Source organism: Physeter macrocephalus, chromosome 2 (assembly GCF_002837175.3).
Source record: "Physeter macrocephalus isolate SW-GA chromosome 2, ASM283717v5, whole genome shotgun sequence".
Classification (NCBI taxonomy): Eukaryota; Metazoa; Chordata; class Mammalia; order Artiodactyla; family Physeteridae; genus Physeter; species Physeter macrocephalus.
The window spans coordinates 84,257,086-84,284,461 of record NC_041215.1 but is presented as its reverse complement, the minus strand read 5'-3'; the positions used below and the strand labels follow the sequence as shown (position 1 = coordinate 84,284,461).

Genomic DNA, 27,376 nt, shown 5'->3' with positions numbered 1-27,376 from the left:
TCCCTTGCATCGGCAGGCAGACTCTCAACCACTGTGCCACCAGGGAAGCCCCTAATTACGTCTTTTTTAATAAGCTGTATTAGAAAATCATTTTCTGTTAATGACTGTTGAGCTCAATCTCAGTTTTGTCATTTTATGTTATATATATACTATTGTATGCATTATATTATATTTTTCTTTGTTTCTTTGTGATGTGCTTTCTTTGCACTTCCCTTTAAAAAATTTCTTTGGGTATTTTGGATTTATTGTTTTTTGTTTTTGTTATAGTAGCTACTTGTGTACTTATGCCTTTTTAAAATGCCCTCTTCCTTGTTTTCTTGTTTAACTTTCTACTGTCCTTTACTTTAGTTTTTAATGGTGTGCTTTGATTCTTACCTATTGCTATTTGAACAATCAATGAGTTTGTGTTCTTTTTCTCTCTTCTCCCATGTTTTTAGTTGAATTATGTCTACTTTCTCTTCAAACTTAACTGCAACTTTGTTTTGCTCTTAGTTCTACAGTTAAATGTGTTAAATCCTCACCATCAGTCTTTTGCTGAGGTTTCCCAGTCACCTACTGGTAAACATATCTCAATTTTTAGTAGATTTCTTAAGAGCTTATGGGCACAATTTTCCTTGAGTTCTTGCATATGTAAAGTTGTTTTTCTATAACCTTGATACTGGAAGGACAGCTTGGTTCACACTTTTTTTCCTTGCTTACAGTGTGCCCTTGCTTTTTATGTCATTTTTGAGAAATCTGATGCTAGTCTTAATTTTCTTGCCCTTATAATTTATTTGACCTTTGCTTGGTTTTATTTTCCCTTTTATTTTTAAAGTCTAATAGTTTCATTAGGATATGTCTTAGAGTTTATTGTAGCAGGTCAGTTTTCCCTTCTACCTACTGGATCCTTTTAATATGTATTATTGGGCCTTTTGTTTCTGAAAAGCTTTTTTTGGATTGTAGTTTTAAATATTCTAATGTTTTGTTTTTCTTCTATGGGGACTCTAGTTACACATAATTATATCTTCTTTGTCTGTCTTCCATTTGAAAAACTTTCTCTCTATTTTTACTTCATTATCTCATTTTCATCCTCTTGGTTCTTTTACTGTTTTCTTCAGTGTCTTTTATGAAGTTTTTATTTGAATTTTTTCTTGAGCACCTTGCAATTTGGTCTTCAATTCTGATAGAATTTTATCTTTTTCATTCACTTCTTTTTTTCATTTCTGTTAGCTTTTGTTTGTTCTGTTTTTCGTTTTTAAATTTGTGATCCAACGTGTTTTTTCATATACCAAATTAGTATTTAAGGAGATACAATTGAGTTTGGAATGTTTATTAACGTTTTCTGCTTTGTTATCGATTTGGGGGGTATTTTTCATCAGTGTAATTGTTCTGATTTAATTTTGTAGTAGTTTTATAGAGATGAAAAGTGCTCATGCCTCTGCATTTATGTGAGCAAGGCTGATGTATTAGGGACTTGTGAGAATACTAATTTAAGAGTACCCTCCTCTGTTACTGTAGCAGAGTACCTCCTGTAGCAGAGTACATACCTCTGGTAGGTGAAAGGATTGTGTGTGTCTCAGTTTGCTTCAGTGGTTGGTTGATAGATATCAATATCAAGGAAGATTCTTGGGAGCGGGGAGGATCTTAAGGATGGAGTTCAGGAAGGGTGATTGTTTTATTTTTAGTTCCTTTAATTTTAAGCATTGAAGCCAGTGTAATGAGCTTAAGCTAAAATGGGATTTATTGAAAGCTGGGTTTTCACCCTACACAGAATGGCAGCTGGGCCCTCTTAGGTACTAAAACCAGGGTGAGAGGTAAAGCAACCTGCTTAAGGTCACACAGCTGATAAGGGGCAGAGTTAGGATTTGACCCCAGGTCAGTCTGACTCTAGTTCTTAATTATGACACCCTTCTGCCTCTGCTTATTTTCAGGGCTTCCACAAACAGTACAGAAGTCATTAAAAATGGGAAGTGCTGCTTTGTTGCCTCCTACCTAACTGGTATGCTTTGTACTAGAAGCAGGGGCCACTTCAAGAAAGCCCTTTTAAACTTAAATCATTTTTCTGTAAAGTAAACAGTTTCTTACTTTAAAAAATTTGATTTTGTATGTAGTGTGTTCCAATAAAAAAGTAGTATTCTTTCTAATTGCTGTTGCCATAGTCTCCCTTCCAAAATATAGGATTAGTTGATGGCAGACATGATATTGCTTCAATTATTCAAAATACTTGCTGTCAAAGCTTCTTTTTGGCTGTCCAGAGGAATCCCAAAGTTTCCTCCGTGGTTGTTTTGTGGATTCTACAGATCAGATGATCTGACAAGTGAGATGTGGGTGCTAGAATCAGGAGCCATCTAAATATTGCAAGAAAGAACTAGGAACTGAAAAGTATTTATAGATATTAAAATGAGAAAGTGAGGTGGAGGAGGGGCTGATGGTGAATGCTGTAATAAAAGTGAAGATGCAATTTCAGAAAATGAAAAAGTGTTCATTTAAATAGTGACTTTTTCCAAGTGTTGAAAATAGGTAATGAAAACTCACTTAGGCTATAAATGTAGTAAAGTTAAATAAGCCATTTCTAAAAGCCAAAATTTAGAGTTGGCTCAGCATAAAGAAGGCTTTATAAAATGCCTCTCTTCATTCATGATCCCGATGGGCCAGGTCCCAAGATGTTTCAGTTAAGGTCCCTGAACTATGTAATTTAATATTCTCTTCAGAGTAAATGCATGCTCTTTTCATAGTGCTTTGTCAAATTTAAAATTATCTGATTGTTTTTCCCTTGCTTCTTCTCCTTCTTCCTAATTATTCTGCCCAGTGACACTTAAACGAGAAAGCTGGCAGGATTGTGAGAAGGGATTTTATTCAATGAATATTTATTGTGCACTGGTCATGTGCCAGGCTTTGTCCTGGGCAAACAAGTGGATGCATTCAAATGACTGAGCTAACACCTGCATAAGATTTCAGAAATAACTTTTTTGGCTCTGTTGACTGTATAGGTAAAACAAGTTGTTATTAAATTGGAACATGCTCTTAAGTGTTAATATGTGTTACATGCAAAACCTTGGGACTCTCTTTCTTTTTTGAGTCAAACAGTATGGTACTTAATTGAGTCTTCCACCTAAGAGATCTTCCTGTCTTCTGACCAGCCACTACATCACAGTGAATGCCTGTTGTGGACATAAGCTTCTGCTTTTTTTAGTAATTTAATTTCTTATAAAAGAGTATGATATAGTGATATATAAAAGAGGGAGACTGCTGGGAAAATGACTCCAGTCACAAAGTTAGAAAAACCTAAAGGCACAGGAAACAAGTCTCCAGTGCCAACGCAGCGGTGAAAGCAGGGATTCTGCCTGCCTATCTGCTTCTTTTTATCTTCTGGTTATTTTGTGTGTCAGAATTGGTCTTCTCCTCCTCAGCAATTTTACATGGGGACCAAATACTCAGATCTTTCTACATAAAGAGCTTTAGGATATGTTGGTGAATATGTGAATATTTTTTCTTAATTTAATCATGGACATTTTCAAACATACAAGAGCAGAGAGAGTGGTAAAATGAACCACTGTTCACCCATCATCTGTCTACTTTCAACAATTGTCAATGTGACCAATCCTATTCCATGTATTTTGCCCCTCCCCATTATTGATGCAGATCCCAGACATATTTTGTTTGTAAATATTGAAGTATCTGTCACTAAAAAATAAGGTAGTCTTTTTAATAAATATAACCATACTGTCATTACATCTGAAAAAATGAACAGTTCTATTTGAGAGATGTTAAAGACCTTTATTATTCATATCATAATACAGGTCACTGTGTTAAACAAGAGCATGAGAAGTGATGTCACTTAAGCCTTGGACTCAGCCTTAGGTTTAAATGCCAGTTTTGCTGCTTTTTAACTGCACGACCTTGGGCACGTTAACCACTCTTCATCTCACTTAGCCTCAGTTTCCTTAGTTGTTAAATGGTAATAACAGTAATTCTAGCCTCATAGGATAGTTGTGAGTTATAAATGAAGCAATGAACATGAAGGGATTAGGATACTGCTTTATATATAGAACATTCTCAATAATATTAGTCGTTATTTTATTTGGAGGTATAAGGAAATATACAGATAACTAATTTCACATTCCACCTTTTAGTGATTTGCATTGGGCTTCCCTGGTGGCGCAGTGGTTGAGAGTCTGCCTGCCGATGCAGGGGACACGGGTTCGTGCCCCGGTCCGGGAAGATCCCACATGCCGCAGAGCAGCTAGACCCGTGAGCCATGGCCGCTGAGCCTGCGCGTCCGGAGCCTGTGCTCCGTGACGGGAGAGGCCACAACAGTGAGAGGCCCGCGTACCGCAAAAAAAAAAAAAAGAAAAAAGAAAAAAACAAAGTGATTTGCATTGAGTGATCCTCTAAGCCTTTGAGTTTTAGGGAATGCCGAAAAGTCTTAGTATTATTTTAATTCAGAGGTATATTTTACATTTTTTTTTTTTTTTTTTTTTTTTTTTGTGGTATGCGGGCCTCCCTCTGCTGCGGCCTCTCCCGTTGCGGAGGACAGGCTCCGGACGCGCAGGCTCAGCGGCCATGGCTCACGGGCCCAGCCGCTCCGCGGCACGTGGGATCCTCCCAAACTGGGGCGCGAACCCGGTTCCCCTGCATCGGCAGGCGGACGCGCAACGGCTGCGCCACCAGGGAAGCCCATATTTTACACTTTTATCAAAAGTAAACAGTTTGTTTTAAGACATGTGATACTGTTGAAAGCAATAAATATTTAACCTTTATTCAAATCTTGGATATTTTTATGTGTGTTGGTATGAAAATTTTGAGATACCCTGAGATAAGACCATTATTTATAAATCTCCGTATAGGTTAAAAATAAAAAGCAAATCTAAATGCCAGTTTACCTAAAGTGATAGTTTGGGCAACTGTGAACATAAAAGTGGTATCAATATTATTGCTTACACTCTCCTTTCTTCCCTCTATTTAATCCATTTAATCTTTTTTCTTATCTTACTCCATCCAGAATGTACAATGTTGAAGGAAATTTGTCTTTGCAGCTGAAGTTCTGTCATAGTAGTGTGTTCTAATTATAGTGGAAGTCAGGGGATAAAATGCTCAGCATATGCAATTCATTGTACAGACTTTCTGGAACATATTGCTTACACATCTTTAGTTTTTATTTTTTAATACTTAAAGTGCTCATCACTTTCATGCAGATTTTCCTGATTTACAAAATGAGCAATTCTGTTTTTTGTTTTTTTAATTATTTTTTGTTAGCTTTATTGAGGTAAAATTTATAGCCATAAAATTTACCCAATCTAAGTGTACAATTCAGTGATTTTTTAAATAGATTTAAATAGACTCGTCACCACAATTTGATTTCACAGCACGTCCATCGCCTCCAAAGAATCCTTCTGCCTGTTAGCAGTGCATTCCCCACACTTCCCCACCTCTAGGCAGCCACTAACCTACTTCGTCTCTATAGATTTGCCTCTTTTGGATATTTCATATAAATGGACTCATACAATTTGTGACTTTTTGTGTCTGGCTTCTTTCACTTAGCATAATGTTTCAAGGTTCATCCATGTCGTACCATGTATCTATATTTCATTCCTTTTTATTGCTAAGTAATATTCTATTATATGGATGTACCATGTTTTGTTTATCCATTTAGAATTGATGGACATTTGGTTGTTTCCATGTCTTTAGTGTTTTGACTAATACTGCTATGAACATTTGTGTGTATGTTTTCACAGGGACATAATTGTTTTAAAAAATTATTAACATATGTAGAAATAATGGTTCTCTTTTATTCATGTGTTTTTAATTTTGATTTTATTATGTGACAGTGTAGTGGAGAGAAGCTCTGTGCAGGGTTTTAGGAGTCTGAGTTTCATGCTAGTACTCACGTGCTTTGTGGCCTTAGAAGGGTAAATCTCTGTCTGTAGATCTCTGTTTCTGCTCTAGATTGAATATTTGTATCCCCCCAGAATTCATATGTTGAAAACTAATCCCCAGTTGATGGTATTTGGATGGGGCCTTAGGAGGTGATTAGTATTGAGACCCTGGAGAGCTCCCTTGCCCTACTACCATGTACGGACAAATGTAGAAGATGGCTCTCTGAGGACCAGGAAGTGGGCCGTTACCAGACACTGAATCTCCCTGTGCCTTGATCTTGGACTTCCCCGCCTCCAGAACTGTGGGAAATAAATTTGTTTTATTTATAAGACACCCACTTCATGGTATTTTCATTGTAGCAGTCTGAACGGAAATGTGAGAGATAAACTTCTGTTGTTTATAAGCCATTCAATCTATGATATTTTTATTATAACAGCCCAAATGTACTGAGACAGTTTCCTTATTAATAAAATGAAAAAATTGAAGTAGATGCTCTCCATGGTTCTAAATCCCTGGTTATAAATCTACTAATTTCTGTATGACCTTGGGCAAATTATTTAATTTCTCTGTGCCTCAGTCTTTCTCATCAGAAAAAATGGGGATATTAATATGTGTTGTTCTGAGGATGAAATAATACTCTTGGAACATAAAAAAATGCCAAGATGTATTAAGCTATGTGTAATATGTTTGTGCCCATTTTAGTTTGTTGGACCAAGAAGGCCTTAGTGGGAATGCTTTGGCTGTGGCCTTCGTGGAGAATCAGTGGTAGTAAGCTAGTAATTGGTGGAGGAAGGAAAATTTAGCTGTTAATAATATAGGTACCATTTATTGAGTGTTTAACATTCTGGAGTATACTAAAGACTATACATACATTAGCTCACCTAATCCTGGGTCCTGTGGGTTCGGTGATTATGCCCATAAAAGAAAGTAAAGGAATTGCCCAAACCACCTAGCTAGTAAGTGGCTGCCTCAGAGTCACACCCTGGCTCTAAGACCATGATGTTTACCATTGCACCAGACTGCCTTTCAGGGAGAACAACTCTTTGGAACAGAATCCCATGGCAGAAAGGTCTTCAGTCGGGGAGGACTTTGCTTGGGAAAGATATCTAGTATTGCTAACAATCCTTCTGAGGGATAACAGGTGCTGGTTCACAGTTTTCCGTATGTCTTATATTACTTTGTTCCATGTGATTGTGATGTGACATTTTAGTTACTGAACAAGTTAAAGGATTTGCAGTATGTTCAGTATTGTTTTTGTAGTTTTACCTCAAAAATACATTATAATATACATGGTTTTTTTAAATGGACTTTTAATCTGATGGAAGACAACTTTCACATGTTCCACTGGCTTCTTTCTGCTTGGATAATGCCATAATAATTTCCATTTTTTTGAGCATTTTTCCATCTCTTTAGTTAACTTAAATTTTTTAAACTTTCTTTTGTACTATATTTTTAACTTTTTGTCCAGTGTGGTGTTTGGTATATACCAAATATTTGCATTATATAAACAAAAAAACTTAATAGTGCCAAAGTCTTAATTCATGTGTTATATATATATTGTTTCATTTGAACAAAAGTACTCTTTTGTATATGTGTGGTATCCAACATATAAACAATTTGGTACTAAAAGTTAATTTGTATGTCAGTTATTTAGAATTAGGAACTTGATGATACATATGAACTTCTGTTCAAATCCGTTAGACTATTATATGTCTGAATTAGATTTAGCCTGAGATTAGCTCAATGAAAGGCATGTATGTCTTTGCCAAGTGTAGAGGAGGAACATTTCTTGCTAGGATAAAGGTCAGTAGAGAACAGGTTTAGTGATGACCCAGAGAAATTGTGAGATAAAGAGGAAGGGAGGAGACACCTACGGCAGGTCAAGAGAGGCTGGGATCTAGAAATAAGACCATGAGTTTGTAAAGTTATCATGTGCTTCCCCTGATGATGGAGGAAGACCTGTACCCAGGCAGGTGAACTCAGTAGACACATCCATTGCCCTGGGGAAGGAAGCGGTCCAGTCTTCTTGGAGTGCAATACTCAGATGCAGAAGCCGTGCAGGAAGAGAGCTCACCTCAGAGAGCTCTGACAGCAGGTGAAGAAGCCCTAGCTATAGGGTACTCTATAGCTGGGGATGCCAGAAATACCTTTACCTTATTGGAATTCTATCAGCCTGATTCACTTCTCTAAAGCAATATTCCTTTTTCCTTTTGCTGCCCCAATTTTGGTGAAGGAGGATTTATCTATAAATTAACACAGACAAGAAAAGCCAAAGGTTTGAAAAAGTCATGGAGTAAAGGACTTCTTGAAGCTGGGCCTTCAAAAATGAAAGTTTGCTGCTGCTAAGGGTTTGGTAGACTAGCTAGAGAGGTGGGGAAATCCTTAAAGAACTGACTTCCCTTTGACTTTGTAGATATTGGTGTCTGGCTCCTGTGGAGAGGGGGCAGGGCAGGGAGGGTGATGTAGGGTAGTTGCTTATATTGTTTTTGAAAAGGGTTTTTAAGTGGTAGGCTATCATTACCATAAGCTTTTGAATTTTTGACGTTTAAATACAGTGTAGGACTTTTCATGTCCCATTGGACCTTTAATATAGAATTTTCTTGTCTTTCAAGGTAGATTATGTTTTCATAGAAACCTCAGAACTTTCTCTTTCCGCTTCCTCCCTCCCTCACTGAATAAACTAGGTCCTGATCCGTCTGTAAAATACTTGATATTTCAGCTTTCAGTTTTATTTAGAAGAATTACTGTTTTGCATAGATCTGTATTTTGATGAAAGTTAATAATTATTTTATCATTTTCATTTAAAGTCTGTCCAAAAGGATTGTTTTTCTTTCATTTAGAACTGTCAGTGTTATTGTAAAACCAGATTAGTAATCATACACTGGCACCTACAATAATAAAAAAAATGACAGGTATTTTCAACTGTTGATCTGCTTTACTGATATATTTTCCTAAAGTTGAGTAATGTTGACTTCTGCATAATTTTATATATGGATACATAGTGTGACGAGCCCAGTTAGGTAGTAGTGAGTACCTATGTGTGCTTGTTTGTTTTCTTCTAGGATTGCTCTTGCTGTGTCACAGTAGTTGAAGGTATTTCTAATCTGAATTTAAGGACAGCTATAGTATTTCTTCTGAAAATGCAGGACTGAGGAGCCTGCATTCTGATTTTGTTCATTGCCATTACGTGTCTACATGATGTAGACTCATTAGAGATGATTTAGTTAGCCTTAGGCTATCTTAATGGGTTTTCACTGGTTGTTAAAAATGCCTCTTCGAAGAATCTAACTAAATTTTCCAAATAAACTGGTTGATTTATGCTTATTGAGAGAGGAGTTCCAGTGTACCCACTCATATCATCAATTACAGTCTCTTTTGAAGTGTAATTTGCCCAGTCTTGATTAAAAGGCCTGCAGTTCGCTTTTCCTGCTCCTTAAACACATCCTCTGCTGCCCTCTAACGGCTGCCCATTGCTATAGCACCCATTGAGGTCCCCTTACCATCATCATAGACCTGCCTTCCTCTGGCATCCAGTGATTTATGTAGCGGCTGGATCCGTGGGAGAGTGTCCCAGTAGAAGGAGCTGGGAGGAGCCGCTTTGAAGGAAAAGTATGCACATGTGGTCTATGATCACACCACAAGGTGTTGACTCTCAGGTAGTTGTGATAACGTTAGGTTTCCTAGGGTATGTGTTTCCCTTTACTGTTGGTCTCATATGTTTGTTCATTTGTTCGTTCATTTATCCCTTCATTAATCAGATATTTTTTGAATGCCAAATATATCCAGCGCCTCGCCTTGACTCGATCTAGTAGGTGCTTATTGTAGATTTGTTAAATGAGTGAATGAATGAGTAAGTAAATGTAAAGATAAATGGGACTTGGTCTCTAACTACTTAGTTGCCCCAGTTTTCCTCTTTTAACTCTTCAAGATCTTGAGAAAGATGTTCAAACTAGAAGATAGATACAAATATCAGTTGAAACCTAGTCTCCTTACATTTTTCAGAATTTCTCAGAATTCATCATCCCTAACGTAGGATTCTGTTTTTAGGTAAGGTTTATTTTGCACCTAGGAACAATGTTAATTTACTTTGCTGTTTCTTGCTTTTGGTTGAAAGCAACATGCAGTCATGGTTGCACATTTTCCTTTATATTCACCAGTTTCCAAGGCACCTCACCTGCTATAAACTCTGGCTTTCTGCCTCTTTTACGTATAATAAATCGTGACTTAAATTAGGTCATTTAAAATAGCCATATATGAAATATGACATGTTTGTGTTAAGCAAGTTGTGAATTGTTGAATTTTCTGCCATTTTTTGGCCCGCTTCACTGGCAAATTTTTTAAAAAACGTGTTTTCCTTGTCACTTCCATTGATTCATATCAGGTATATGTCTGCCGCCACTGACTTCATTCCTTGTTTGAGAATATAATTCACTCAGATATATTTAGGTTGAATAAGCTTCTTGTGAAAAATAATGATCTATATCTACCCAGTGGAGAAGAGCATGAGCAGATACCTCATGTTATTTAACATTTGTTGTGGTGACGGTAGTGGATGGTTGTATTGTCTTTTGCAGGATTTTCTCTTTATTTTGTGTGTTTTGTACATTACTTTATTCTATGAACTATATAACTAGAAATAGGCAGATTTTTTTTCTTATGGCTGTGCTAGTGACTTGAAAAATGTAAAACAAATGACTTTTGCAAAACCACATTTAATTGGAACTAGTAGTACACTAATCATTACTTTTTATTACCCATCTCTTTTATGATAACAATGAAAGAGATTGATGTAAAGGAGACTGTAGAAGGGAGGAAGATATAAAGAGTAAACATTACAGCTTTCATCTCTTGACTGCTTCACATTTTATTCATCAATTCATTTGATATTGGCGCACACAGCCAAAAATCTGTATTTCTCATGACTTTAAATTACTTTTTCATCACTTTCAAAATGTTCTTTAAAAAAAAAAGGCTGTTGGATTAAAAAAAAAATTAGTATTTTGCCATACTGAGGTGGTTTTGTGAAGTCATGGAAAGTTTGGAAAGAGCATCTGTGTCTCAGGAGACAGTGATGAAATGTAAGATTGCTTCTGGGTACTATAGTTTGCCAAGGTAGAGATTGAAACCATCTCCCTTTTGCACTTTAAGTATGTGGAGAACACAGTGGTAAAAAATATGTCACTTGCTGGCATAAAATTGATAACCTGACTTGCAAAGCTTAGATAACACACATATTATTCAAAGGGTTACCTGCAGCTATCATTTCTTATGCCTTAGGAATTCCAGAGGTTCTTTTTTCTTGGGTACTGATTAATTAGGTTTTATTGTGACAAGGCTTAACCCTCAGTGTATTGATGGACATTTTCATTCAGAATAAATGGCAACAGATTGGGGGGGGGGGGAACCTACAAAGAAGAAGCAGCGACGCTGAGTGATTGCAGATATGACCTACCAAACTCTGAATTGCAGTTTTGCTTCCTGTACCAAGTTTCTCCATTGACTAAAAGAGAAGGCTGCTCTAGCTAAAACTTAAGCAGAAAGGGGTTCATTAGAAGGATGTTATATAACTCAGAATTTATGAGAAGGATGGAGAAATAGGCCCAGAAAATAGGAAGGACACAAAGGCAGTTGAGAAGTTGTCTGGAGCATCCCATTGACAGCCTAGATCAGCAGTTCTCTTGTTACTAGGTTTCGGGGGGGTCTGTGAGTTCAAAACTATTTTAATAATAATTCTTAGTAATGCCCCTTTCACTGTGTTGACATTTGCACCGATATTGCAAAAGCTAGAACTCCATCTTGTTCAGTTGGCCAGATGTCACTGGATATTTTCAGGGCTGTTTTATTGGTAAGCTGATCACGTGATATGAGAACATCATTACTGGAACCAGATTGCCTGGGTGTGAATCCTGACTTCCCCACCTACTAGCTTTGAGATGTTGGGCTGCATTTAATCTCTCTCAGCCCCATTTTACTTTTCTATAAAATGGGGTTAATAATAGTAGTTATCTCACTTTTCTATAAAATGGGGTTAATAATAGTAGTTATCTCATAGAAATGTTGTAAGGAGTAATTAAATTAATATAAGTAAATCATTTAGAACAATGTTTGCTTGTAGTAAACACTTGGTAAATGTTAACTTGCTTAATCATCATTATCAGACTTTTATATCTGGTCTTTGACAAGCTGGTCACCAGAGAAGGGAGCTTAGACGTGAGTCTGAACTGTCTGGTTCTTGTAGTGCTGGAGAAAAAACTCATCAGGTCAAGATACTGATCTGGAAACATGAAGTGCTACTATTTTAGGTTAAACATGTAAAACATGAGCTTTTCCGTCATTCTTCCTACTAATTGTATGTTAGCCTGGGCTGTTGTAGAACAAAACTGAAAGAACAAATTGCAAACAAATACTCAAGGATCAAACTTGGAGAATATATCATATTTACTTTGACAGCATGTTTTCTTTTGTAGATATATACAAATAGTAGTGATTTTCTTTTAGTTGTATATACAAAAGCTGTAAAATAATATACTTCTTTAAGTAGTCTTGCTTGTGTAGTCATTATCTGACAAGTAATAAGACTACATCTTTTTTTCCCCAAGTAATCTGGGAGTTTTTTCAAAAGACTACATTTTTTTCAGGGCAAGGCTGTGACTTGAGTTTTTAGCTCCAGCTGAAAGCACAGTGCTTGAAATGGGATAGGTTCATAGCAAGTATTTGCTGAATAAGTAATACAGAGTCACATTTTCTGCTCTGCTGGAAAATTATTTTCAAGAGAGTGTGCTTTCTGATTACTGTAGTTAATAACACTATATTGCATATTTGAAAGACCTAAGTGAGTAGGTCTTAACAGTTCTCATCACAAGAAAAAATTTTTTGCAACTATTTATAGTAGTGGATGTTAACTAGATTTATTGTGGTGATCATTTCACAATATATACAAGTATCAAATCATACTGTACACCTGAAACTAATATATTTTCTATGTCAGTTATAGTTCAATAAAAAAAGAGGAGGCTGTTTATAAAAGAGTATACTTTCACTAAATGCAATGCAATTTTACAGTGTCACCCAAGGAACTGTCAGTATATAGTGATGGTGCGTGGGTGTAGGACAAGGGAAGGAGGGATAAATGTGATGGAGAATACTCTCTCAGACATGAAATTTAAGTTTAGGTGGCTAATATAATTGAACCTTTGATTTTCTTGTTCTGTTTTGTTTTGAACGTCCTGCTTTTCTTAAAATCCTGCTTTGATGGTACATTGGACTGGCCAAGCATATAGATGCCTGCCATGCCAAAGCTCCCATTTAAAGGAAACTGTCTTGCTCTTAGCCCTTGCTGTATGGATAGTCCCATTTTGTATTTTCCATAACCCCTGGGGGTACCTGAGTGAACACTAGAAAACTAAACCAAGATCAGTGAATTATGGCTTGGTACAAAAAGATAACTAGGCTAATCAGATTTTTCCCTGGCAAATTTAAAATATAAAGTGTAGAGAGATAGAGACAGTTAACAGTGAGGGCAAAAATTGAAATAGTGTATTGGGAAATAACTTGAGGTAAACATGAGTATAAGGTGAGTTATCATATGTTATGGGGAAGCAAAAATATGAGAAGTGAGAGAAAGCCATTTAATAGTGGATCTGAAAGAATCAGATATTTGGAATTAAGCTGTGTAAATAATAAGGAGAGTAATAGAATATTGCAAGTTTGATTAATTGATTCATTCCTTTATCCAACAAATAATTTATTGAGTTACTGCTATGTACCAAGCACTGTTCTAGCCTAAGAACATTGCTCCGAAAAACAGTTAAGCCAGTGATTCTCAACTAGCTGTGATTTTTGCCTGCCAGAGGATATTTGGCAGTGTCTAGAGACATTTGGTTGTCACAACTGGGAAGGGGGAATGTTATAAGTATTCTAGTGGGTAGAGGCCAGGGATGCTGCTAAATATTCTACAAGGCATGCGACAACTCCTTACAAAAAAGAATAAATAATCTGACTCAAAATGTCCATAATTCTGAGATTGAGAAACCCTGCGTAAGCCATAAATATAGGCATACCTCAGAGATACTGCTGGCTCGGTTGCAGACGACCACAGTAAATACTGCAGTAAAGCAAGTCACATGAATTTTTTGGTTTCCCAGTACAAATAAAAGTTATGTTTATGTAATACTGTAGTCTGTTAATTGTGTAATAACATTATGTCTAAAAAAACAATGTACATACCTTAATTAAAAATATTTTATTGCTAGAAAATGCTAACCATCATCTGAGCCTTCAGCGGGTTGTAACCTTTTTGCGGTGGTAACATCAAGGATCACTGATCACAGACCACCATAACAAATATAATAATAGAAAGTCTGAAATATTGCAAGAATTACCAAAATGTGACGCAGAAACACGAAATGAGCAAATGCTGGTGGAAAAATGAGCAGTAGACTTCCTCAATGCAGGGTTGCCACAAGCCTTCAATTTGTAAACAACACAATATAGTGAAGTATAATAAAATGAGGTATGCCTGTATATATTTCATAGAGTAATTATTATCTTGTAGTTGACATTTAACTTTCTGTGTTTTCAGAAAGGAAAATTTACTAGAGGAAGTTTACTGGAGTAAAATGGAGGCCTCGGTAATATTACCCATTCTGAAGAAAAAACTAGCCTTCCTTTCAGGTATGTTTTCTTCTTAAAATTGGAAGTGTTTGATGTATAAATTTGTTTAATCTTTTATTCTTTGATAAGTTTGGCAGAAAGACATTTCATTTTTCTCTGAAGGTTTTGTTTTAAAGGTATTTCTGAGATACCTTTTACTCAGAATGGATAGCTGTGCAAGCCAACTCTGTCACTGTTGGTGCTTGGCAGCCAGTTTTTATTCTGTTCTGTAATTTGATTAAATGACCTCTACAAGGTAGATGTCATGACATCTCACTTCTCATATAAAAATGAAATAATTAATACAGGCTGAGAATAATTGACTAACCAGCATCTAAAGTATTGTTTCTGAAATATAGAGTAATTCATTTTTGTGTTATCCCATCCTAGCTTTTGTCTTCCATCTTCCTATGAGGGGGAGTTATGAGATATGAATTACATGGTTTTCACTTTTTACTGCTCGAATTTGGTCATAAGGCTTGAATTTACCTTCCATTATTAACCCAAAGTCTGCATTGACTGAGAAGAGTCAAAGAGAAGTTTCGAGATATGTTACTAGTGTGAAAGCAGTGGTGACGCTGGGTGTAGCAATTTTCTGGAATTTTGGACCATTGAGTAAATTTGCATATGCTTTAGAATAGGTACTGTGACCCACCTATTGAAGATTATTTAAGTTATATTATCTTGCTTTTTCTCTCTTATACTCTTTAGGTCCTTTCAGAATTGTCTTGATATTTAGGCTACTAATGTCCTTTTCAATGTATATTGTATCTCTCTGTAAATTGGCATGTTTTTCTAGTGTACATTATAAAGGAGAAAATAAGATATTGAATTCCACCAGTAATATTAGTTCTTTATTTAATATGTGTTTTCTTTTTTAAAAAAACTTCTTCCCTTACCAGTTGACACTTACGTTTTCTGTCTATTTTCTTATGATATGAATGGTATTGTAGGAAACGTTATTATTCAGTTTGTGCATTTTGTACAAGTCCAGCAGTATAAATTCCTACAACTGGAAGTATTAAAGAGAATTTACACTTACATTTTAAGGTTTTGTCAGATTGCCCTATAAGAATATTATGTCAATTGTTGTTTCTCCCACCAGTGTATGAAAATGCATGTTTGAAAACAGAAATAGACCCACAGACATATAAAACAAACTTATGGTTACCAAAAGGGAACGAGGGGAGGGTTAAATTTGGAATTTAGGATTAACAGATAAACACTACTAAGTATGAAATATAGAAACAACAAGGACCTACTGTATAGCACAGGGAGCTATATTCAATATTTTGTAATAACCTATAATGGAAAAGAATCTGAAAGAGAATAGATATATATGTATGTGTATAACTGAATCACTTTGCTGTACATCTGAAACACTGTAAATCAACTATACTTCAATTTAAAAAAAAAGCCACTTTGCCCATACTGTTGCCAAGAGTGGATATTACTATTTAAAAAAAATCTTTATCAGTGACATTTTTGCATTCTTATTTTACTTGTCTCTGTGCAGCATTTGACCCTAGTGACCATACCTATCTTGAAAATCTTCTTCTTCTTGACATCTGCCTTCTTTTGCATCTACACTGGTGATTATTTTATTGTCCCTTAGTGAAAGCTGAAGGCATGAGGTTAAATGTAATCCTGTATGTTAGACCTGTGCTCTGCAGACAATTCCACAGTGGGTCAGAGTGCTGCAATTCAGATATGAACCTTTTTGCAGTTTGGTTTAATGCAGGGCTTAGTGATTTTTGAGGAGAAAATGAGACTTCTCTGAACCCAATTCCTCTTGACTTGCTCTTGACCGTTAATTATTTCAACCAGTAATTTTCAAACTTTTTTAATAATAGAGAAAAACTTCTCAAACCAACAAAATCATTCAGGGGATACAGTTTGAAAGCCACGGTTGCAGTCTATTAAAAAAAAAATAAAACCTGTATTCTAAACAAAACAACATTTGCAGTTGAAGTCACTATTGATTCTCGATTAAGTTGAACCATTTGAAATTGCCATTTATTGAGATTAAACAAAGTGGTTGACTATCAGTAATTTACATGATAAAAGATCATTTATGGTTGGTACCTTGTGAATTGCATCCATGTTATTCATAGGAATCATTTTTTTTCAATTCAGTGCTTTAAGTTTTTAGTGATAGAGATCATATAAAATTGTTTGCTTTAGTATTTGCTGGCTTTTAAGTTTCTAAAATTGCCATAAATGTCAGTTGGGTCAAAAGATGGACTTCAGTGAGAAAATCAATCATGTGGGGAGCTTTCAAAGAAACTGTGTGTGTATAAAAGTACTAGTTATATTTTAATGCTTATGGAAAATCGAAGAGAACTTGAACATCCATGAAATGTAAGTGCGTTCCACTTCCTGGCTTTCAGACTTCTATATCCAGGTCCCGTGCACTCTTCTCAGCTGGACAGGGCTTTCCCTTTATTGCCTCATGAACAAAGAATGCCTGTCTGACCTTTGTGAGTTAACTCAGATCATTCCTCATCACGGAATGCTCTTTGGACTTGGTTTATAAATTCTATTCATTTTTCTTAAGTTTTAACTTTTCTATGAAGTTTTTTACATTTATTACAGCTCTTATCATTTTCTCCATTTTCTAAATCCCTTTTTATAATATTATATATATTTTGTACAACACAGCCTAGCAAATTATCTGTCATATTTCATACTGTTATTTCTTACGACTTAAAGTTTTTCTTCCTAGGTTGATTAGAAATTTTTGTTATTTTACTTGCAAATGCTTACTGTGCTAGGCACACAATAGATGTTTGATGAATTGATTACAATCAGAAGCAGACTAAATGGAAGAAATTAAACAAAATGAAAATTGCTATGTTTAAGTGAAGATTTCATTGGTGAATTTTTTTCCTCTTATTTTTTCTAAATTTTGTATAATTTTGCTGTACTACTATAAACATTTACAATATATAAAATAAACAGCCATTAGATTGTTTTTTACCGATGTCTTAAACTTGTAATTGTTGTAGTAACATTGGATGCAAATATATATAATTCATTTAGTGTTTTAATATCTCTTACATGTTAAATTTATATATTTTTTTCTTTAATAGGAGGAAAGGACAGGCGAAGTGGCCTCATTCTGACAATTCCATTATGCCTGGAACAGACAAATATGGATGAGCTGAGTGTCACCTTAGACTACCTACTCAGCATTCCAAGGTGACTCTAAAGGTGTCTTTTCTTAAATTTCAATATGTTTTCATTTACTTACGAATGATTCCTGCTATTGTTAAAGTATACTTTGCTATCTTATCTGCTTTTATTAGCAGTGAAATTATAATTGAAAACACGAGAATCAATAATATATGATGCCACAGCAGATAAAATAAAGACATTTTATATTCTTGATGCACTAAATGATACCGATTTCTAAAATGTATATACTGTCAACTTTTAAGGAATGCAAAGATTGAGCATCTGTCTATATACCATGTAATTTGAGAAAACTTAGAAAAGTGAATTCAGTAGAAAGCTCTTGTATTTAGGTAGCTATTTCACTATATAGATAAAAATACATCTGTGTGTTTTAATATATTGAATGAAAGCTATTTGGAGTTTAAAACATTTTTATTTTTAAAAAATGCAAAAAATGTTTATATTTTAATCCAAAGATCATTGGAATTTTAATTTTTATATTTCTTTGGTGAAGACCAAACTTAAACCTTTGTATTTGCTTGAGCCTACCCATCATTTCAACAACAAGAACAGAAAAGCCCCCTCCCCAACTTCCTTTCCCATATGTGATATTTGGGGGCTGAAGTCTGACTGCACATTAGAATCATCTGGAGATTTTTTCCAAAATTTTAATGCTTGTGGGTTCACCTCCAGAGAGTCTGATCCAATTGTTTTGGGGAGGACTGCTCATCAGACTTTAAAAAAAAGTCTTTAAGCTGCCCAGATAATTCTAATATGCAGTCACATTTGCAAACCACTGCAGCAAAGTGCAGGAATGAGGGCAGATTTTTTTGTGTGCGTTTGTAAAATATAGAGGTGGTAAAAGGAACAAAACTATCTTTTACATAATGCTCTTAAGCTCGAAATAGTGAATTTTAAACATTTTAGTCAGCAAACAATTCTTTGTATCCTTTTCCTATATTTGCATTATTGACATAATAGATTATTTCATTATAAACCACCTTGAAGAATACAGGGTTAAAATTACCTTTTAGAACAACTGTGACTTTAATCACATCTGCTTCCAATATTGGTGAATAATATAATGATTCTGTTGCTGAATGTTTTTTCAATATTGGGAAAATAGAGGTCTTAAAGTGAAAATTTTCAGTCTTTTTACTTTCTGGAAAAGAAAGTTATCAGACTTCACAGTGTATTAGTATTGAATAACCTTGCTAATTCTCTGAGCTGCTGATTGCCAATTTGTATTATTCATCATTAGATAACGAACTGCTTTTTAGGTAAATGACACTAGCTAAACATATAGCTAACAAATTATGAAAAAAATATTCATGGATTCATAGATAGTTAAAAGTGTTCAGGGAACTTAGAGACAATCTGAATCAACTGCCTTATTTTACAGTTGAGGGAATTGAGACTCGGAAGTTAGTTACTTGCCCAGGATCACACAGCTAATTAGCAGTAGACCTGGGATTAGAATCTGCAGTTCCTGACACCAATCCAGAGCTCCTCATACTTCAAATGAATAGAGTACAGTGTAGTTGCATCTTATGTGGGGTGAGGTTCTGAAGTTAGAATGTAATGCAAAAATTACTGATAGTCAAAATTTCCCTTGAAAAATGCCTAAGGAAGAATTAGAGACTTACAAACTATTTTTCCGTGAACATGCTAGATTTTCTTCCAGCATTGGAACATGTCAGTCATTGAGGCTGAGTTCTGGAAGACACAGTTGGCTTGTGGTTAGGTTTGTGATAAGAAAATGCACGCTTGTATATCCTAGAATCATGCTCAGCCTGCCAGGATGCTCACACTGTAAGAGGCACTGGGTAACGGAGGCAGGCTAAACGACCAGTTTCGCTCATGCAGCCTGTCTGCTCACTCTGGGTGTGCAAACAGGAAGTACAATGGAGGGCAAAATAGCCTACACTATTTAAACATTCTCTCTCTCTCTTTCTTTCTTATATAGATATATATGTAGTACTATTTCAATGTAAATTATGAATCAGTTTCTGCAGAGCTACACATACCTACCTGCCGGCTAATAGAGAAGATGTAAGTTGAAGCAAGATGAAAGAACTTAATTTAGCAAGACAAAATAGATACCTGGATACTTTATTTTTGATAATTGTTCTGCTAAAGTTTGACCGTCTCAAATATTTGTGAACGCCCTGAATTTTTAGCCTTCTGCTTTCTTGGATCAACCTCCTATAACTTTGGCATTTAAAAACGTAGTTGGCAGCTTTATATCAGTGCTTGCCATTTCATTAGAGAGCTAGAGGGTTTTCGAGCTCTTATTGCAACTCTGGAGAGTAGTTTATTAGGTGCAACCTTAAAAACTGATTTTTCTCCTTCAGAATGTCTGCCATTCAAAACTGCTTTTAAATTATGAGAGATTTTATGAGAGATTTCAACTACACAAAAAAGTTGAAGGAATAGTGCAGTAAACACCATTATGCCCATCACTTAGAAGCCTGCAACTAATGTTGTAATACTTTATCACATATCTATGTGTTTGTCCACCCATCTTTCCATCCCAGAACTGTTTTTAAGTTTACCCTGTCAGATCAGTCTCAGCTTGGGTCTAGAAAGTTTTTCCTTTTTTAGTATGTCTGCATTTTTTTTTTGGTGTGACTTGTTTCTCCCTGCTGTTAAAGCTTAACTCCTCCCAGCTGTGAATGTCTCCAGACAGCTCCAGCAGTGTAGCTAGCTAATGCGGCCTCTTCTTTATAGGAGATGTCCAAAAGTAGTCTTTCATTGCAGTGAAAATGTTAACATTCTGAATATAGTAACAGCTTTGTAAAAGTTATTTAAAAATGGAAAGAAACTATTCAGTTCTTACCCATATTTTATGCTTAGTTTCATGACCAGGAGCAAGGTGTGATATATACCTATTTTAAATGGGTAACCCAGTACAGTTGAAAATGGGGTCATTTCCTGATTCCTTTACACACAGCTTGGTCCTAAGCTTGTTTTTGGTTTCTGACTCTTGAGCAGAGGGCTGAGAAGAAAGGAGAAGTTCAGGTTAATCGTAACCTGACCTGAATACTAAGTTTATGTTCAGGTAACTCCTCATGTCCAGGTCTGTGTGGAGTTCAAGACTAACCATTACTGCCCCATTTTCTGCAAAGGGTTTTTAATAAGAAATAACATAGACTGACACAGCTGGGCCAACCTGAATGTTAAATTTTAGGAGAGGTAAATGGAGTTTTTCTTTTGTCATACCAGCGATTGCTGTACATTTTAGACATAAACAACATGATTAGAAATTGAGTCCATGACTCAGAAAACAGAATCAAATTCAAGATTACCTTATGGAGATAAAGAAAAGATATATAAATTAATCTACAAATCTTTTCATTAAAAAAGTAAATACTGAGATTAGCACTAAACAAAACCTCGCAAGTAGATCTTTATCTCATATCCTTTCTTTATATATTTCAAAAATTTGAGTCAGAAGCATATTCACATTCAAAGTATAAAATGAAATTTGTGTCAGTACTATTACACAAAGTATGATTATAAGATATTGAGACAACCAGCTTTTTAAAAACATGTGGCAAAACATATGCATCAGTGCTTCTCAACCTTTTTTGTCATTGTTACATTTGTAAGGAGCCCTTTTAGGCAGCTTTTCCTATTCACTTCTGCTTGATGTCATAGAGTTTACTGTTAAATCAGTCTGGTATTAGAGTGCAGAGCCATGTTTCATTTATCTCCATATTCACAAGGCCAATAAAAATGATTTGGAGACCTTAGGTGTTTGTTATATGGATATTGAAGGAACCAACCAGACTTAGCAATAAAGTCATAGAAACGACTTAAAATATATTATGAAAGGAGATATAACAGCTGTGTATGGTGAAATATCATTTGAATCCCATACAAGTAGTTTTGTAACTGCCAGAATTCTATGGGGCATATATTCTGTACATTCAGAATTTTAAAAAATTTATTTGTGGACATTTTTATTCAAAGAAAATCTTACAGAGAAACTAAATTTATAAAAGAGCTAGAAGTGTAGGCCCACAGCCATTCCTGCTCATCCCCGCCTTCTCAAATTCCACTTCCGCTGCAGTGCCCCCTCACCCGCTTTTAAGGAGCCTCCTTGGAGCTTACAGGACTCTGCAGAGCACTTAGAAGGTAATTTGAATATGAATATAACACTGATTGGTTCAGTATAGTCTGTGAGAGTGTGACTGGGATGGCTCTTCTTTTTTTTTTCAATTTATTTTTTATACAGCAGATTCTTGTTCGTTATCTACTTTATACACATTGGGATGGCTCTTCTTTATTATTATTTTTTTTTATGGGACATGCTTCTAAGAAAGTTTAAGGCAGTGCCTTCCTTCTTCCTCCTTAGCAAATGCACTTCTGGCAAATGACGGTATAATTGTGTTGATCTTAGAGTTACTTCAAAGCACTGTGGTTAAATGCTCTGAACGTGCTTTATGCTGTTGATGAGTGCTTTTTTAATATTTACTTCATTCATTCAACGAATATGTATTGAAAATTTATAATGTCCGTTTTAAAATGTGACAGCTAAGCTAGTATTTCCTTTCTTTACCAATTATTTTTAAAATTCCTGTCTCCTCTGTTCCCTTTTCATATGCTTAAGTTCACGTGAGGGATGGCTGAGTTGTCAAGCTGGACTAGTACAGCAATAGCCAAGCTAATTTCTCTATCTCCAGTCTCTCCCCAATTTGTACACAGGACAAGATAAATTTCACCGAAACAACAGTTCTATCATCCTTCTCAGTTTTCTAGGACCTCCTCTCCTTTCCACACAATGAATTTAATTCAATAGTCATTTATTTTGTTGCTACCAAGTGCAGACATTGTACACCGTGCATTGTGAAATTGTGAAGACAAGAAAGACTAGGTGTGCGCTCTCAAGGACAGTCTTTCAGCCTTCTTAACTGCTATGCCAAGACCTTGTGTGATTTGACTTACCCTTTCATTTCATATTTCTTGAGCGCTTATCATGCAAGGCACTTAGTTTTATAGCACTTGTATTAACTCAATCTTCAAAATAACAATATTATTATCCCTATTACATAGATGAAAAAATGAGGGCAGAGAAATTTAAGAAACTTACCCAAATTAATAAGTGGTACCTTTGCTTATATTCCTGTTGCTCTGTATCATTTTATGTTAAGTTTCATTAGCTCCTTTATGTAGGTACTTCCCAGAGTCTTCCAGCTGTTCTCCAAACTTACAGCACTTGCCCTTTCTGACTCTTTAGGCATTTAATCATAATGTGTTTAATGATAATTCTTGAATTTTTACATTTATTATTTAAGTTTTACATTTAAAAAAATTTCAAAGATATCTGTTTCCCTAGTAACATGAAAAAGGTGACGTCAGTGAGTGTAAAGTAGACACTAATTAAAATACTTTTATTTTACCTTCTAACCTTTCTAAATGATCTTAAGCTTCTTGAAGGGAGAAACTGTGTTGTATAATACATATTTTTTCATAATCCTGTGCAGTACCTCATATTGATACTTAGTAATCAATAGTCAGTGGATATGGGTTTCTGCTCTTTATCTTACTTAAGTTTCTTCATAGCTCTGTGTACTCAAATGCAGGCTGGCTGATCATTTTCAGAACATCTTACATTTGTTGGAAAATCAAACATGTAGAAGTTGCAGCTCAGTAGAAGCTATTTTGGTGGGTAAGAAGTTTGTCTAGGCTGGTCTTGCTTTCCTTTGAAGACATTAAATTTGAAATGGACCTGGGAATTTACTTATGGGTGATGATTGGGAGGCATATGTGAAAAAGAATATCCTATACTTAAGGAAATACTAGATAACAGTAGTCATTTAATTCTCATAACAGCCCTATGAGACGAGCACTATCATCCTTATCCCTTACATATAAGGGAACCAAGGCATAGAAAGAGTGGGTAATTTAAGTATCTTGACCAAGAACATGTGGCATACCAGGGTTGGAGGGGGATTTGGACCTGGTGGTCTGACTCCAAGCCTGTGTTTCTAGCCACTGTTGTATTCACCTCTGCTATAATCACAGTGCCATAGCTATTGATAACTTTTAATATTCCTTTGCATTTAATCTGCATCTATCACAATTGAGAATTGACATATGAAAATAACTGTGGTGAACATAGTTGAACATAATGGAAATCTTGGAAATCTTTTTTGTTTTAACATTTTCTTTCAACAGTATATTCAGCGTATATTTAAAATCATAGCATTTTTCTAGCTCAGAGGGAAATTGTTGATCATCTAGTTATAGAATCATGGAATGTCAGGATTAGAAAGCACCTTAACAGTCATCTAGACCAGACATCTTCAATCATCTAGACTGACCACTTTACCCATACTTAAATCCTGTTTATAGAAATGCTGCCAAGTACTTGCCCAGATTAATCTAATTCTGTAGAGAGTCAATATCTATAGAAGTTACTTTTCTGTTTCTCTCAAGTATTGATTTTTTTCAAATTTGGATTTTAGGTCAGTTCTTCCTAATTGTAGAAAAACTCATTTATGTCACAGAAGAAACATCAGAACACAGAGGTTTAATGACTTGCCAAGAATCACACAGAGATTACTCATAAGTCTTCAGTCACTTAGTAAATATGTGAGATCCTACAGTGAGTTCCTCATCATTCTAGGTGCTGAGGAAATGGGTGAACAAAGGCCCAGTCCCTGCCCTTATGGGCCTGATGCCCTAATAATCAAATGAATATTATAAATAAATACATAGTATGTTGGAGGTTCATAAGTCTACAGAACAGAGCATGAAAAGAATTAAGGGAGGGATGGAGTGCAAAGGAGTGTGTTGCAATATTTTATAAAATGAGAAGGTAACATTTTACCAGCGATGAGTGAAGTGAGGGCCAGGCCATACAGATAGCTGATAAAAGAGCATTTAAGAAAGAGTATCTTAGACAGAGGGAGCAGTAAGTGGAAAGGCCCTGAGTGAGGAGCAGGCTCAGTGTGTTGTGTGATCAGTAGGGAGGGTAGTGTGGGTGGAGCAGTTTGAGAGAAGGAGGGTTCTGGGAGAGCCCTCAGAGGGACTGCAGTCAGACCTTGGCGGGACCTCGTAGACTATGGTGAGGCTTCAATTCTGAATGAGAAGGAAGGCCATTGTTACATTCCTACCAAGGAGTGATATGATCTGTGTCTTCTAACATTTCTAGAGGCCCTCTGTATTTAAAGCTGGAAGCTGCCAAGATATCAGCAAGACAATTATAGCCTTGCTTTCTGGAAGCATGTTTTCTAATGAAGGTGAATTATAAACAAGCAATTATAATAAAAGCATAAGTAAAATTAGTGCCATTAAGTAAGTATAAGCAGAGCTCTGCGAGTGGAAAGAAGGAGCCCTTAGTTGTAATCAAAGAAATTAGTGAAGAGCTACAGAAAATCCATTGACAGTCTCTTTCTAGCCAAAGTGAGTGAGCTTATTAAGGACCTGCTCCTCCTTTAATAGCTGTTTTAACTTAGCCACGTCACCCTTGAGAGGCTCTAATGGAGTAAGAACAAGGAAGTGGGGTCTTAATAGATTTTTTTTTTTTTGGTTAGTGGTCTTAAAATTATAAAATGTTAATAGTAGTATAGGAATTTACTAATATAGCACTGCAGCTACTCTAACACACCCTTTATAAGGGACATAATAGGCTTCTAAATCAAAGTATGTTCTTGTTAAAAACAGTTTAAACCATCACTCTACTTGTAGGATTGCAATTTCTTTAAAAAAGGGACTTCCCTGGTGGTCCAGTGGTTAAGAATCCATACTTTCAATGCAGGGGGCGTGGGTTTGATCCCTGGTCGGGGAAACTAAGATCCCACATGCTGTGTGGCACAGCTAAAAAATTTAAATAAACAAACAAACAAACAATTCCTTTCAAGTAGTTGAAAGATCACTTGGTCTTACAATTTTCAAATATGTAGTATCTTTGAATTGTGTGTATTTTCTTTATCTATCTTAGTAAAATGTGAGAAAATTATGATTAAGGGTGTTTTTAAGTACTCTAAAAGATAAATTTAGAGTATTTTATGCCCTTAAGTCACTGCAGATGGTATTTGCAAGCTTCATTACTTTCTTTGTCTTAATATACAGATTAATTTAGTGTGCTTTGAGATATAAATATCTCGTTTGTGTAAAACTTAACTTGTTTAACAAAATGGTTGTGTAACCTGTACCTCATAGATGCAGGTGCCAAATTATGGGGATGACTTACTTCTCTTGGGCTCTAGTCCCAGCCAGGGAAGGCCCTCCACTGGACAGCTCCATGTATCTTAGCTCCCCTTCCTGCAAATTTCCACACTGCACTGGTAGAGTCCCTGAGTTGCCGCCACTTCTCTGAAGACCACTCACTGACAGTTACTCTACTAGGCTGGTCTTTGTTGGGCTTGTATCCTCCCTAAGTCAGAGTGGTCTTCTCCTTACCTGATCCCACAACTAGCGGTTAGATGTCAGATTTACTTCCCCCAGCAAGTCTTTATGTGCTGTTGCTGATGCAGAAGAGATCACTGTATTGCCGTACCCCCACGAATGCTTAGTGGATCCTTTATTTTGTAATGCAAAATCCAAAAATAGAATACTTCAACTTTTTTTTATTAAGATATAAGTCACATATCATAAACATCATTTTTTAAAGTTTACAATTCAGTGGTTTTCAGTATATTCACAAGGTTGTGCGACCATCTCTCTCTAATTCCAGAACATTGCCATCAGCCCCCAAAAGAAACCTATACCCATTGGTAGTCCCTCCTCATCCCATTCTCCCCTCCTCCCAGCCCTTGTCAGCCACCAGTCTGCTTTCTGTCTCTATGGATTTACCCATTCTGGACATTTCATATACATGGAATCATACGATATGGGCTTTTGAATCTGGCTTCTTTCACTTAGCATGTTTTCAAGGTTTATCCATGTTGTAGCATATATCAGTACTTCATTTATTTTTATGATTGAATAATACTCTATTGAATGGATTACCACATTTTTTTTTCCATTCATCTATTGTTGGACGTTCGAGTTATTTTGGATTTTGGCTGTTACAAATTATGCTGCTATGAATATCTGTATGCAGGTTTTTTGTATGGACATATGTTTTACTTTGCCTCACCTCTTGAACACTTCTCTGCTTTCTTTGGAAGCTCAGCTTCTGTCCCTGCCTACAGAGGCACCTATTCTTCTTCCAAATCTTTAGCAATATCATCCTCATTCTTGTGACCTTACTGTTTCTCAATAGAATTGGATATCCTTCTCCCATAATCCTCTTGAGGTTAATGTGAATGTTTGGAGAGAGTAAGGGAGGATTAGTAAAATTCCCTGGACTGTTGGATTTAAATCTCAGGAAAGGGCCTGCTATTAACCTTTCCTATAATGTAGGCAATGGGAGAACTTTGTGTGGGGAGAATTTTCACTATCAAATCCTTGCTCTGCTAAGCAAAGCTGCAGTTTCTTCCACTATATTAGAGGGAGGGCAGTTGAGATCTTTACTTTAAGTTGATTTTATAAGTAAAACAAATAGTAATAGTAATAATAAATAATAATAATATAGCTGTGCAGTTTTGGTCATAGGATAGAGTTTTTCCATGTTGTTGCATTTTACTAGGGCAGGCTTCTGAGAAGTGTTTAGTTGGTACTTGAATAATTGAATGTAATATATAGCAATAACACATTTTCCAACACTCAAGATAATACTGTGCTGGTCAAGTGACTA

The 27,376-nt window shown here is 35.7% G+C and overlaps 1 protein-coding gene across 1 annotated transcript in view; it reads left to right on the top strand.

The window, feature by feature from the left end:
- Positions 1–27,376, top strand: part of SESTD1 (SEC14 and spectrin domain containing 1) — a 141,425-nt gene that overhangs the window by 29,180 nt on the left and 84,869 nt on the right. Inside the window, exons 3-4 of the mRNA XM_024122173.3 lie at positions 14,438–14,529; positions 17,601–17,709. Of these exons, the coding sequence (XP_023977941.1) occupies positions 14,475–14,529; positions 17,601–17,709 (164 nt within the window). The 5' untranslated portion in view covers positions 14,438–14,474. The remainder of the gene's footprint in view (positions 1–14,437; positions 14,530–17,600; positions 17,710–27,376) is intronic.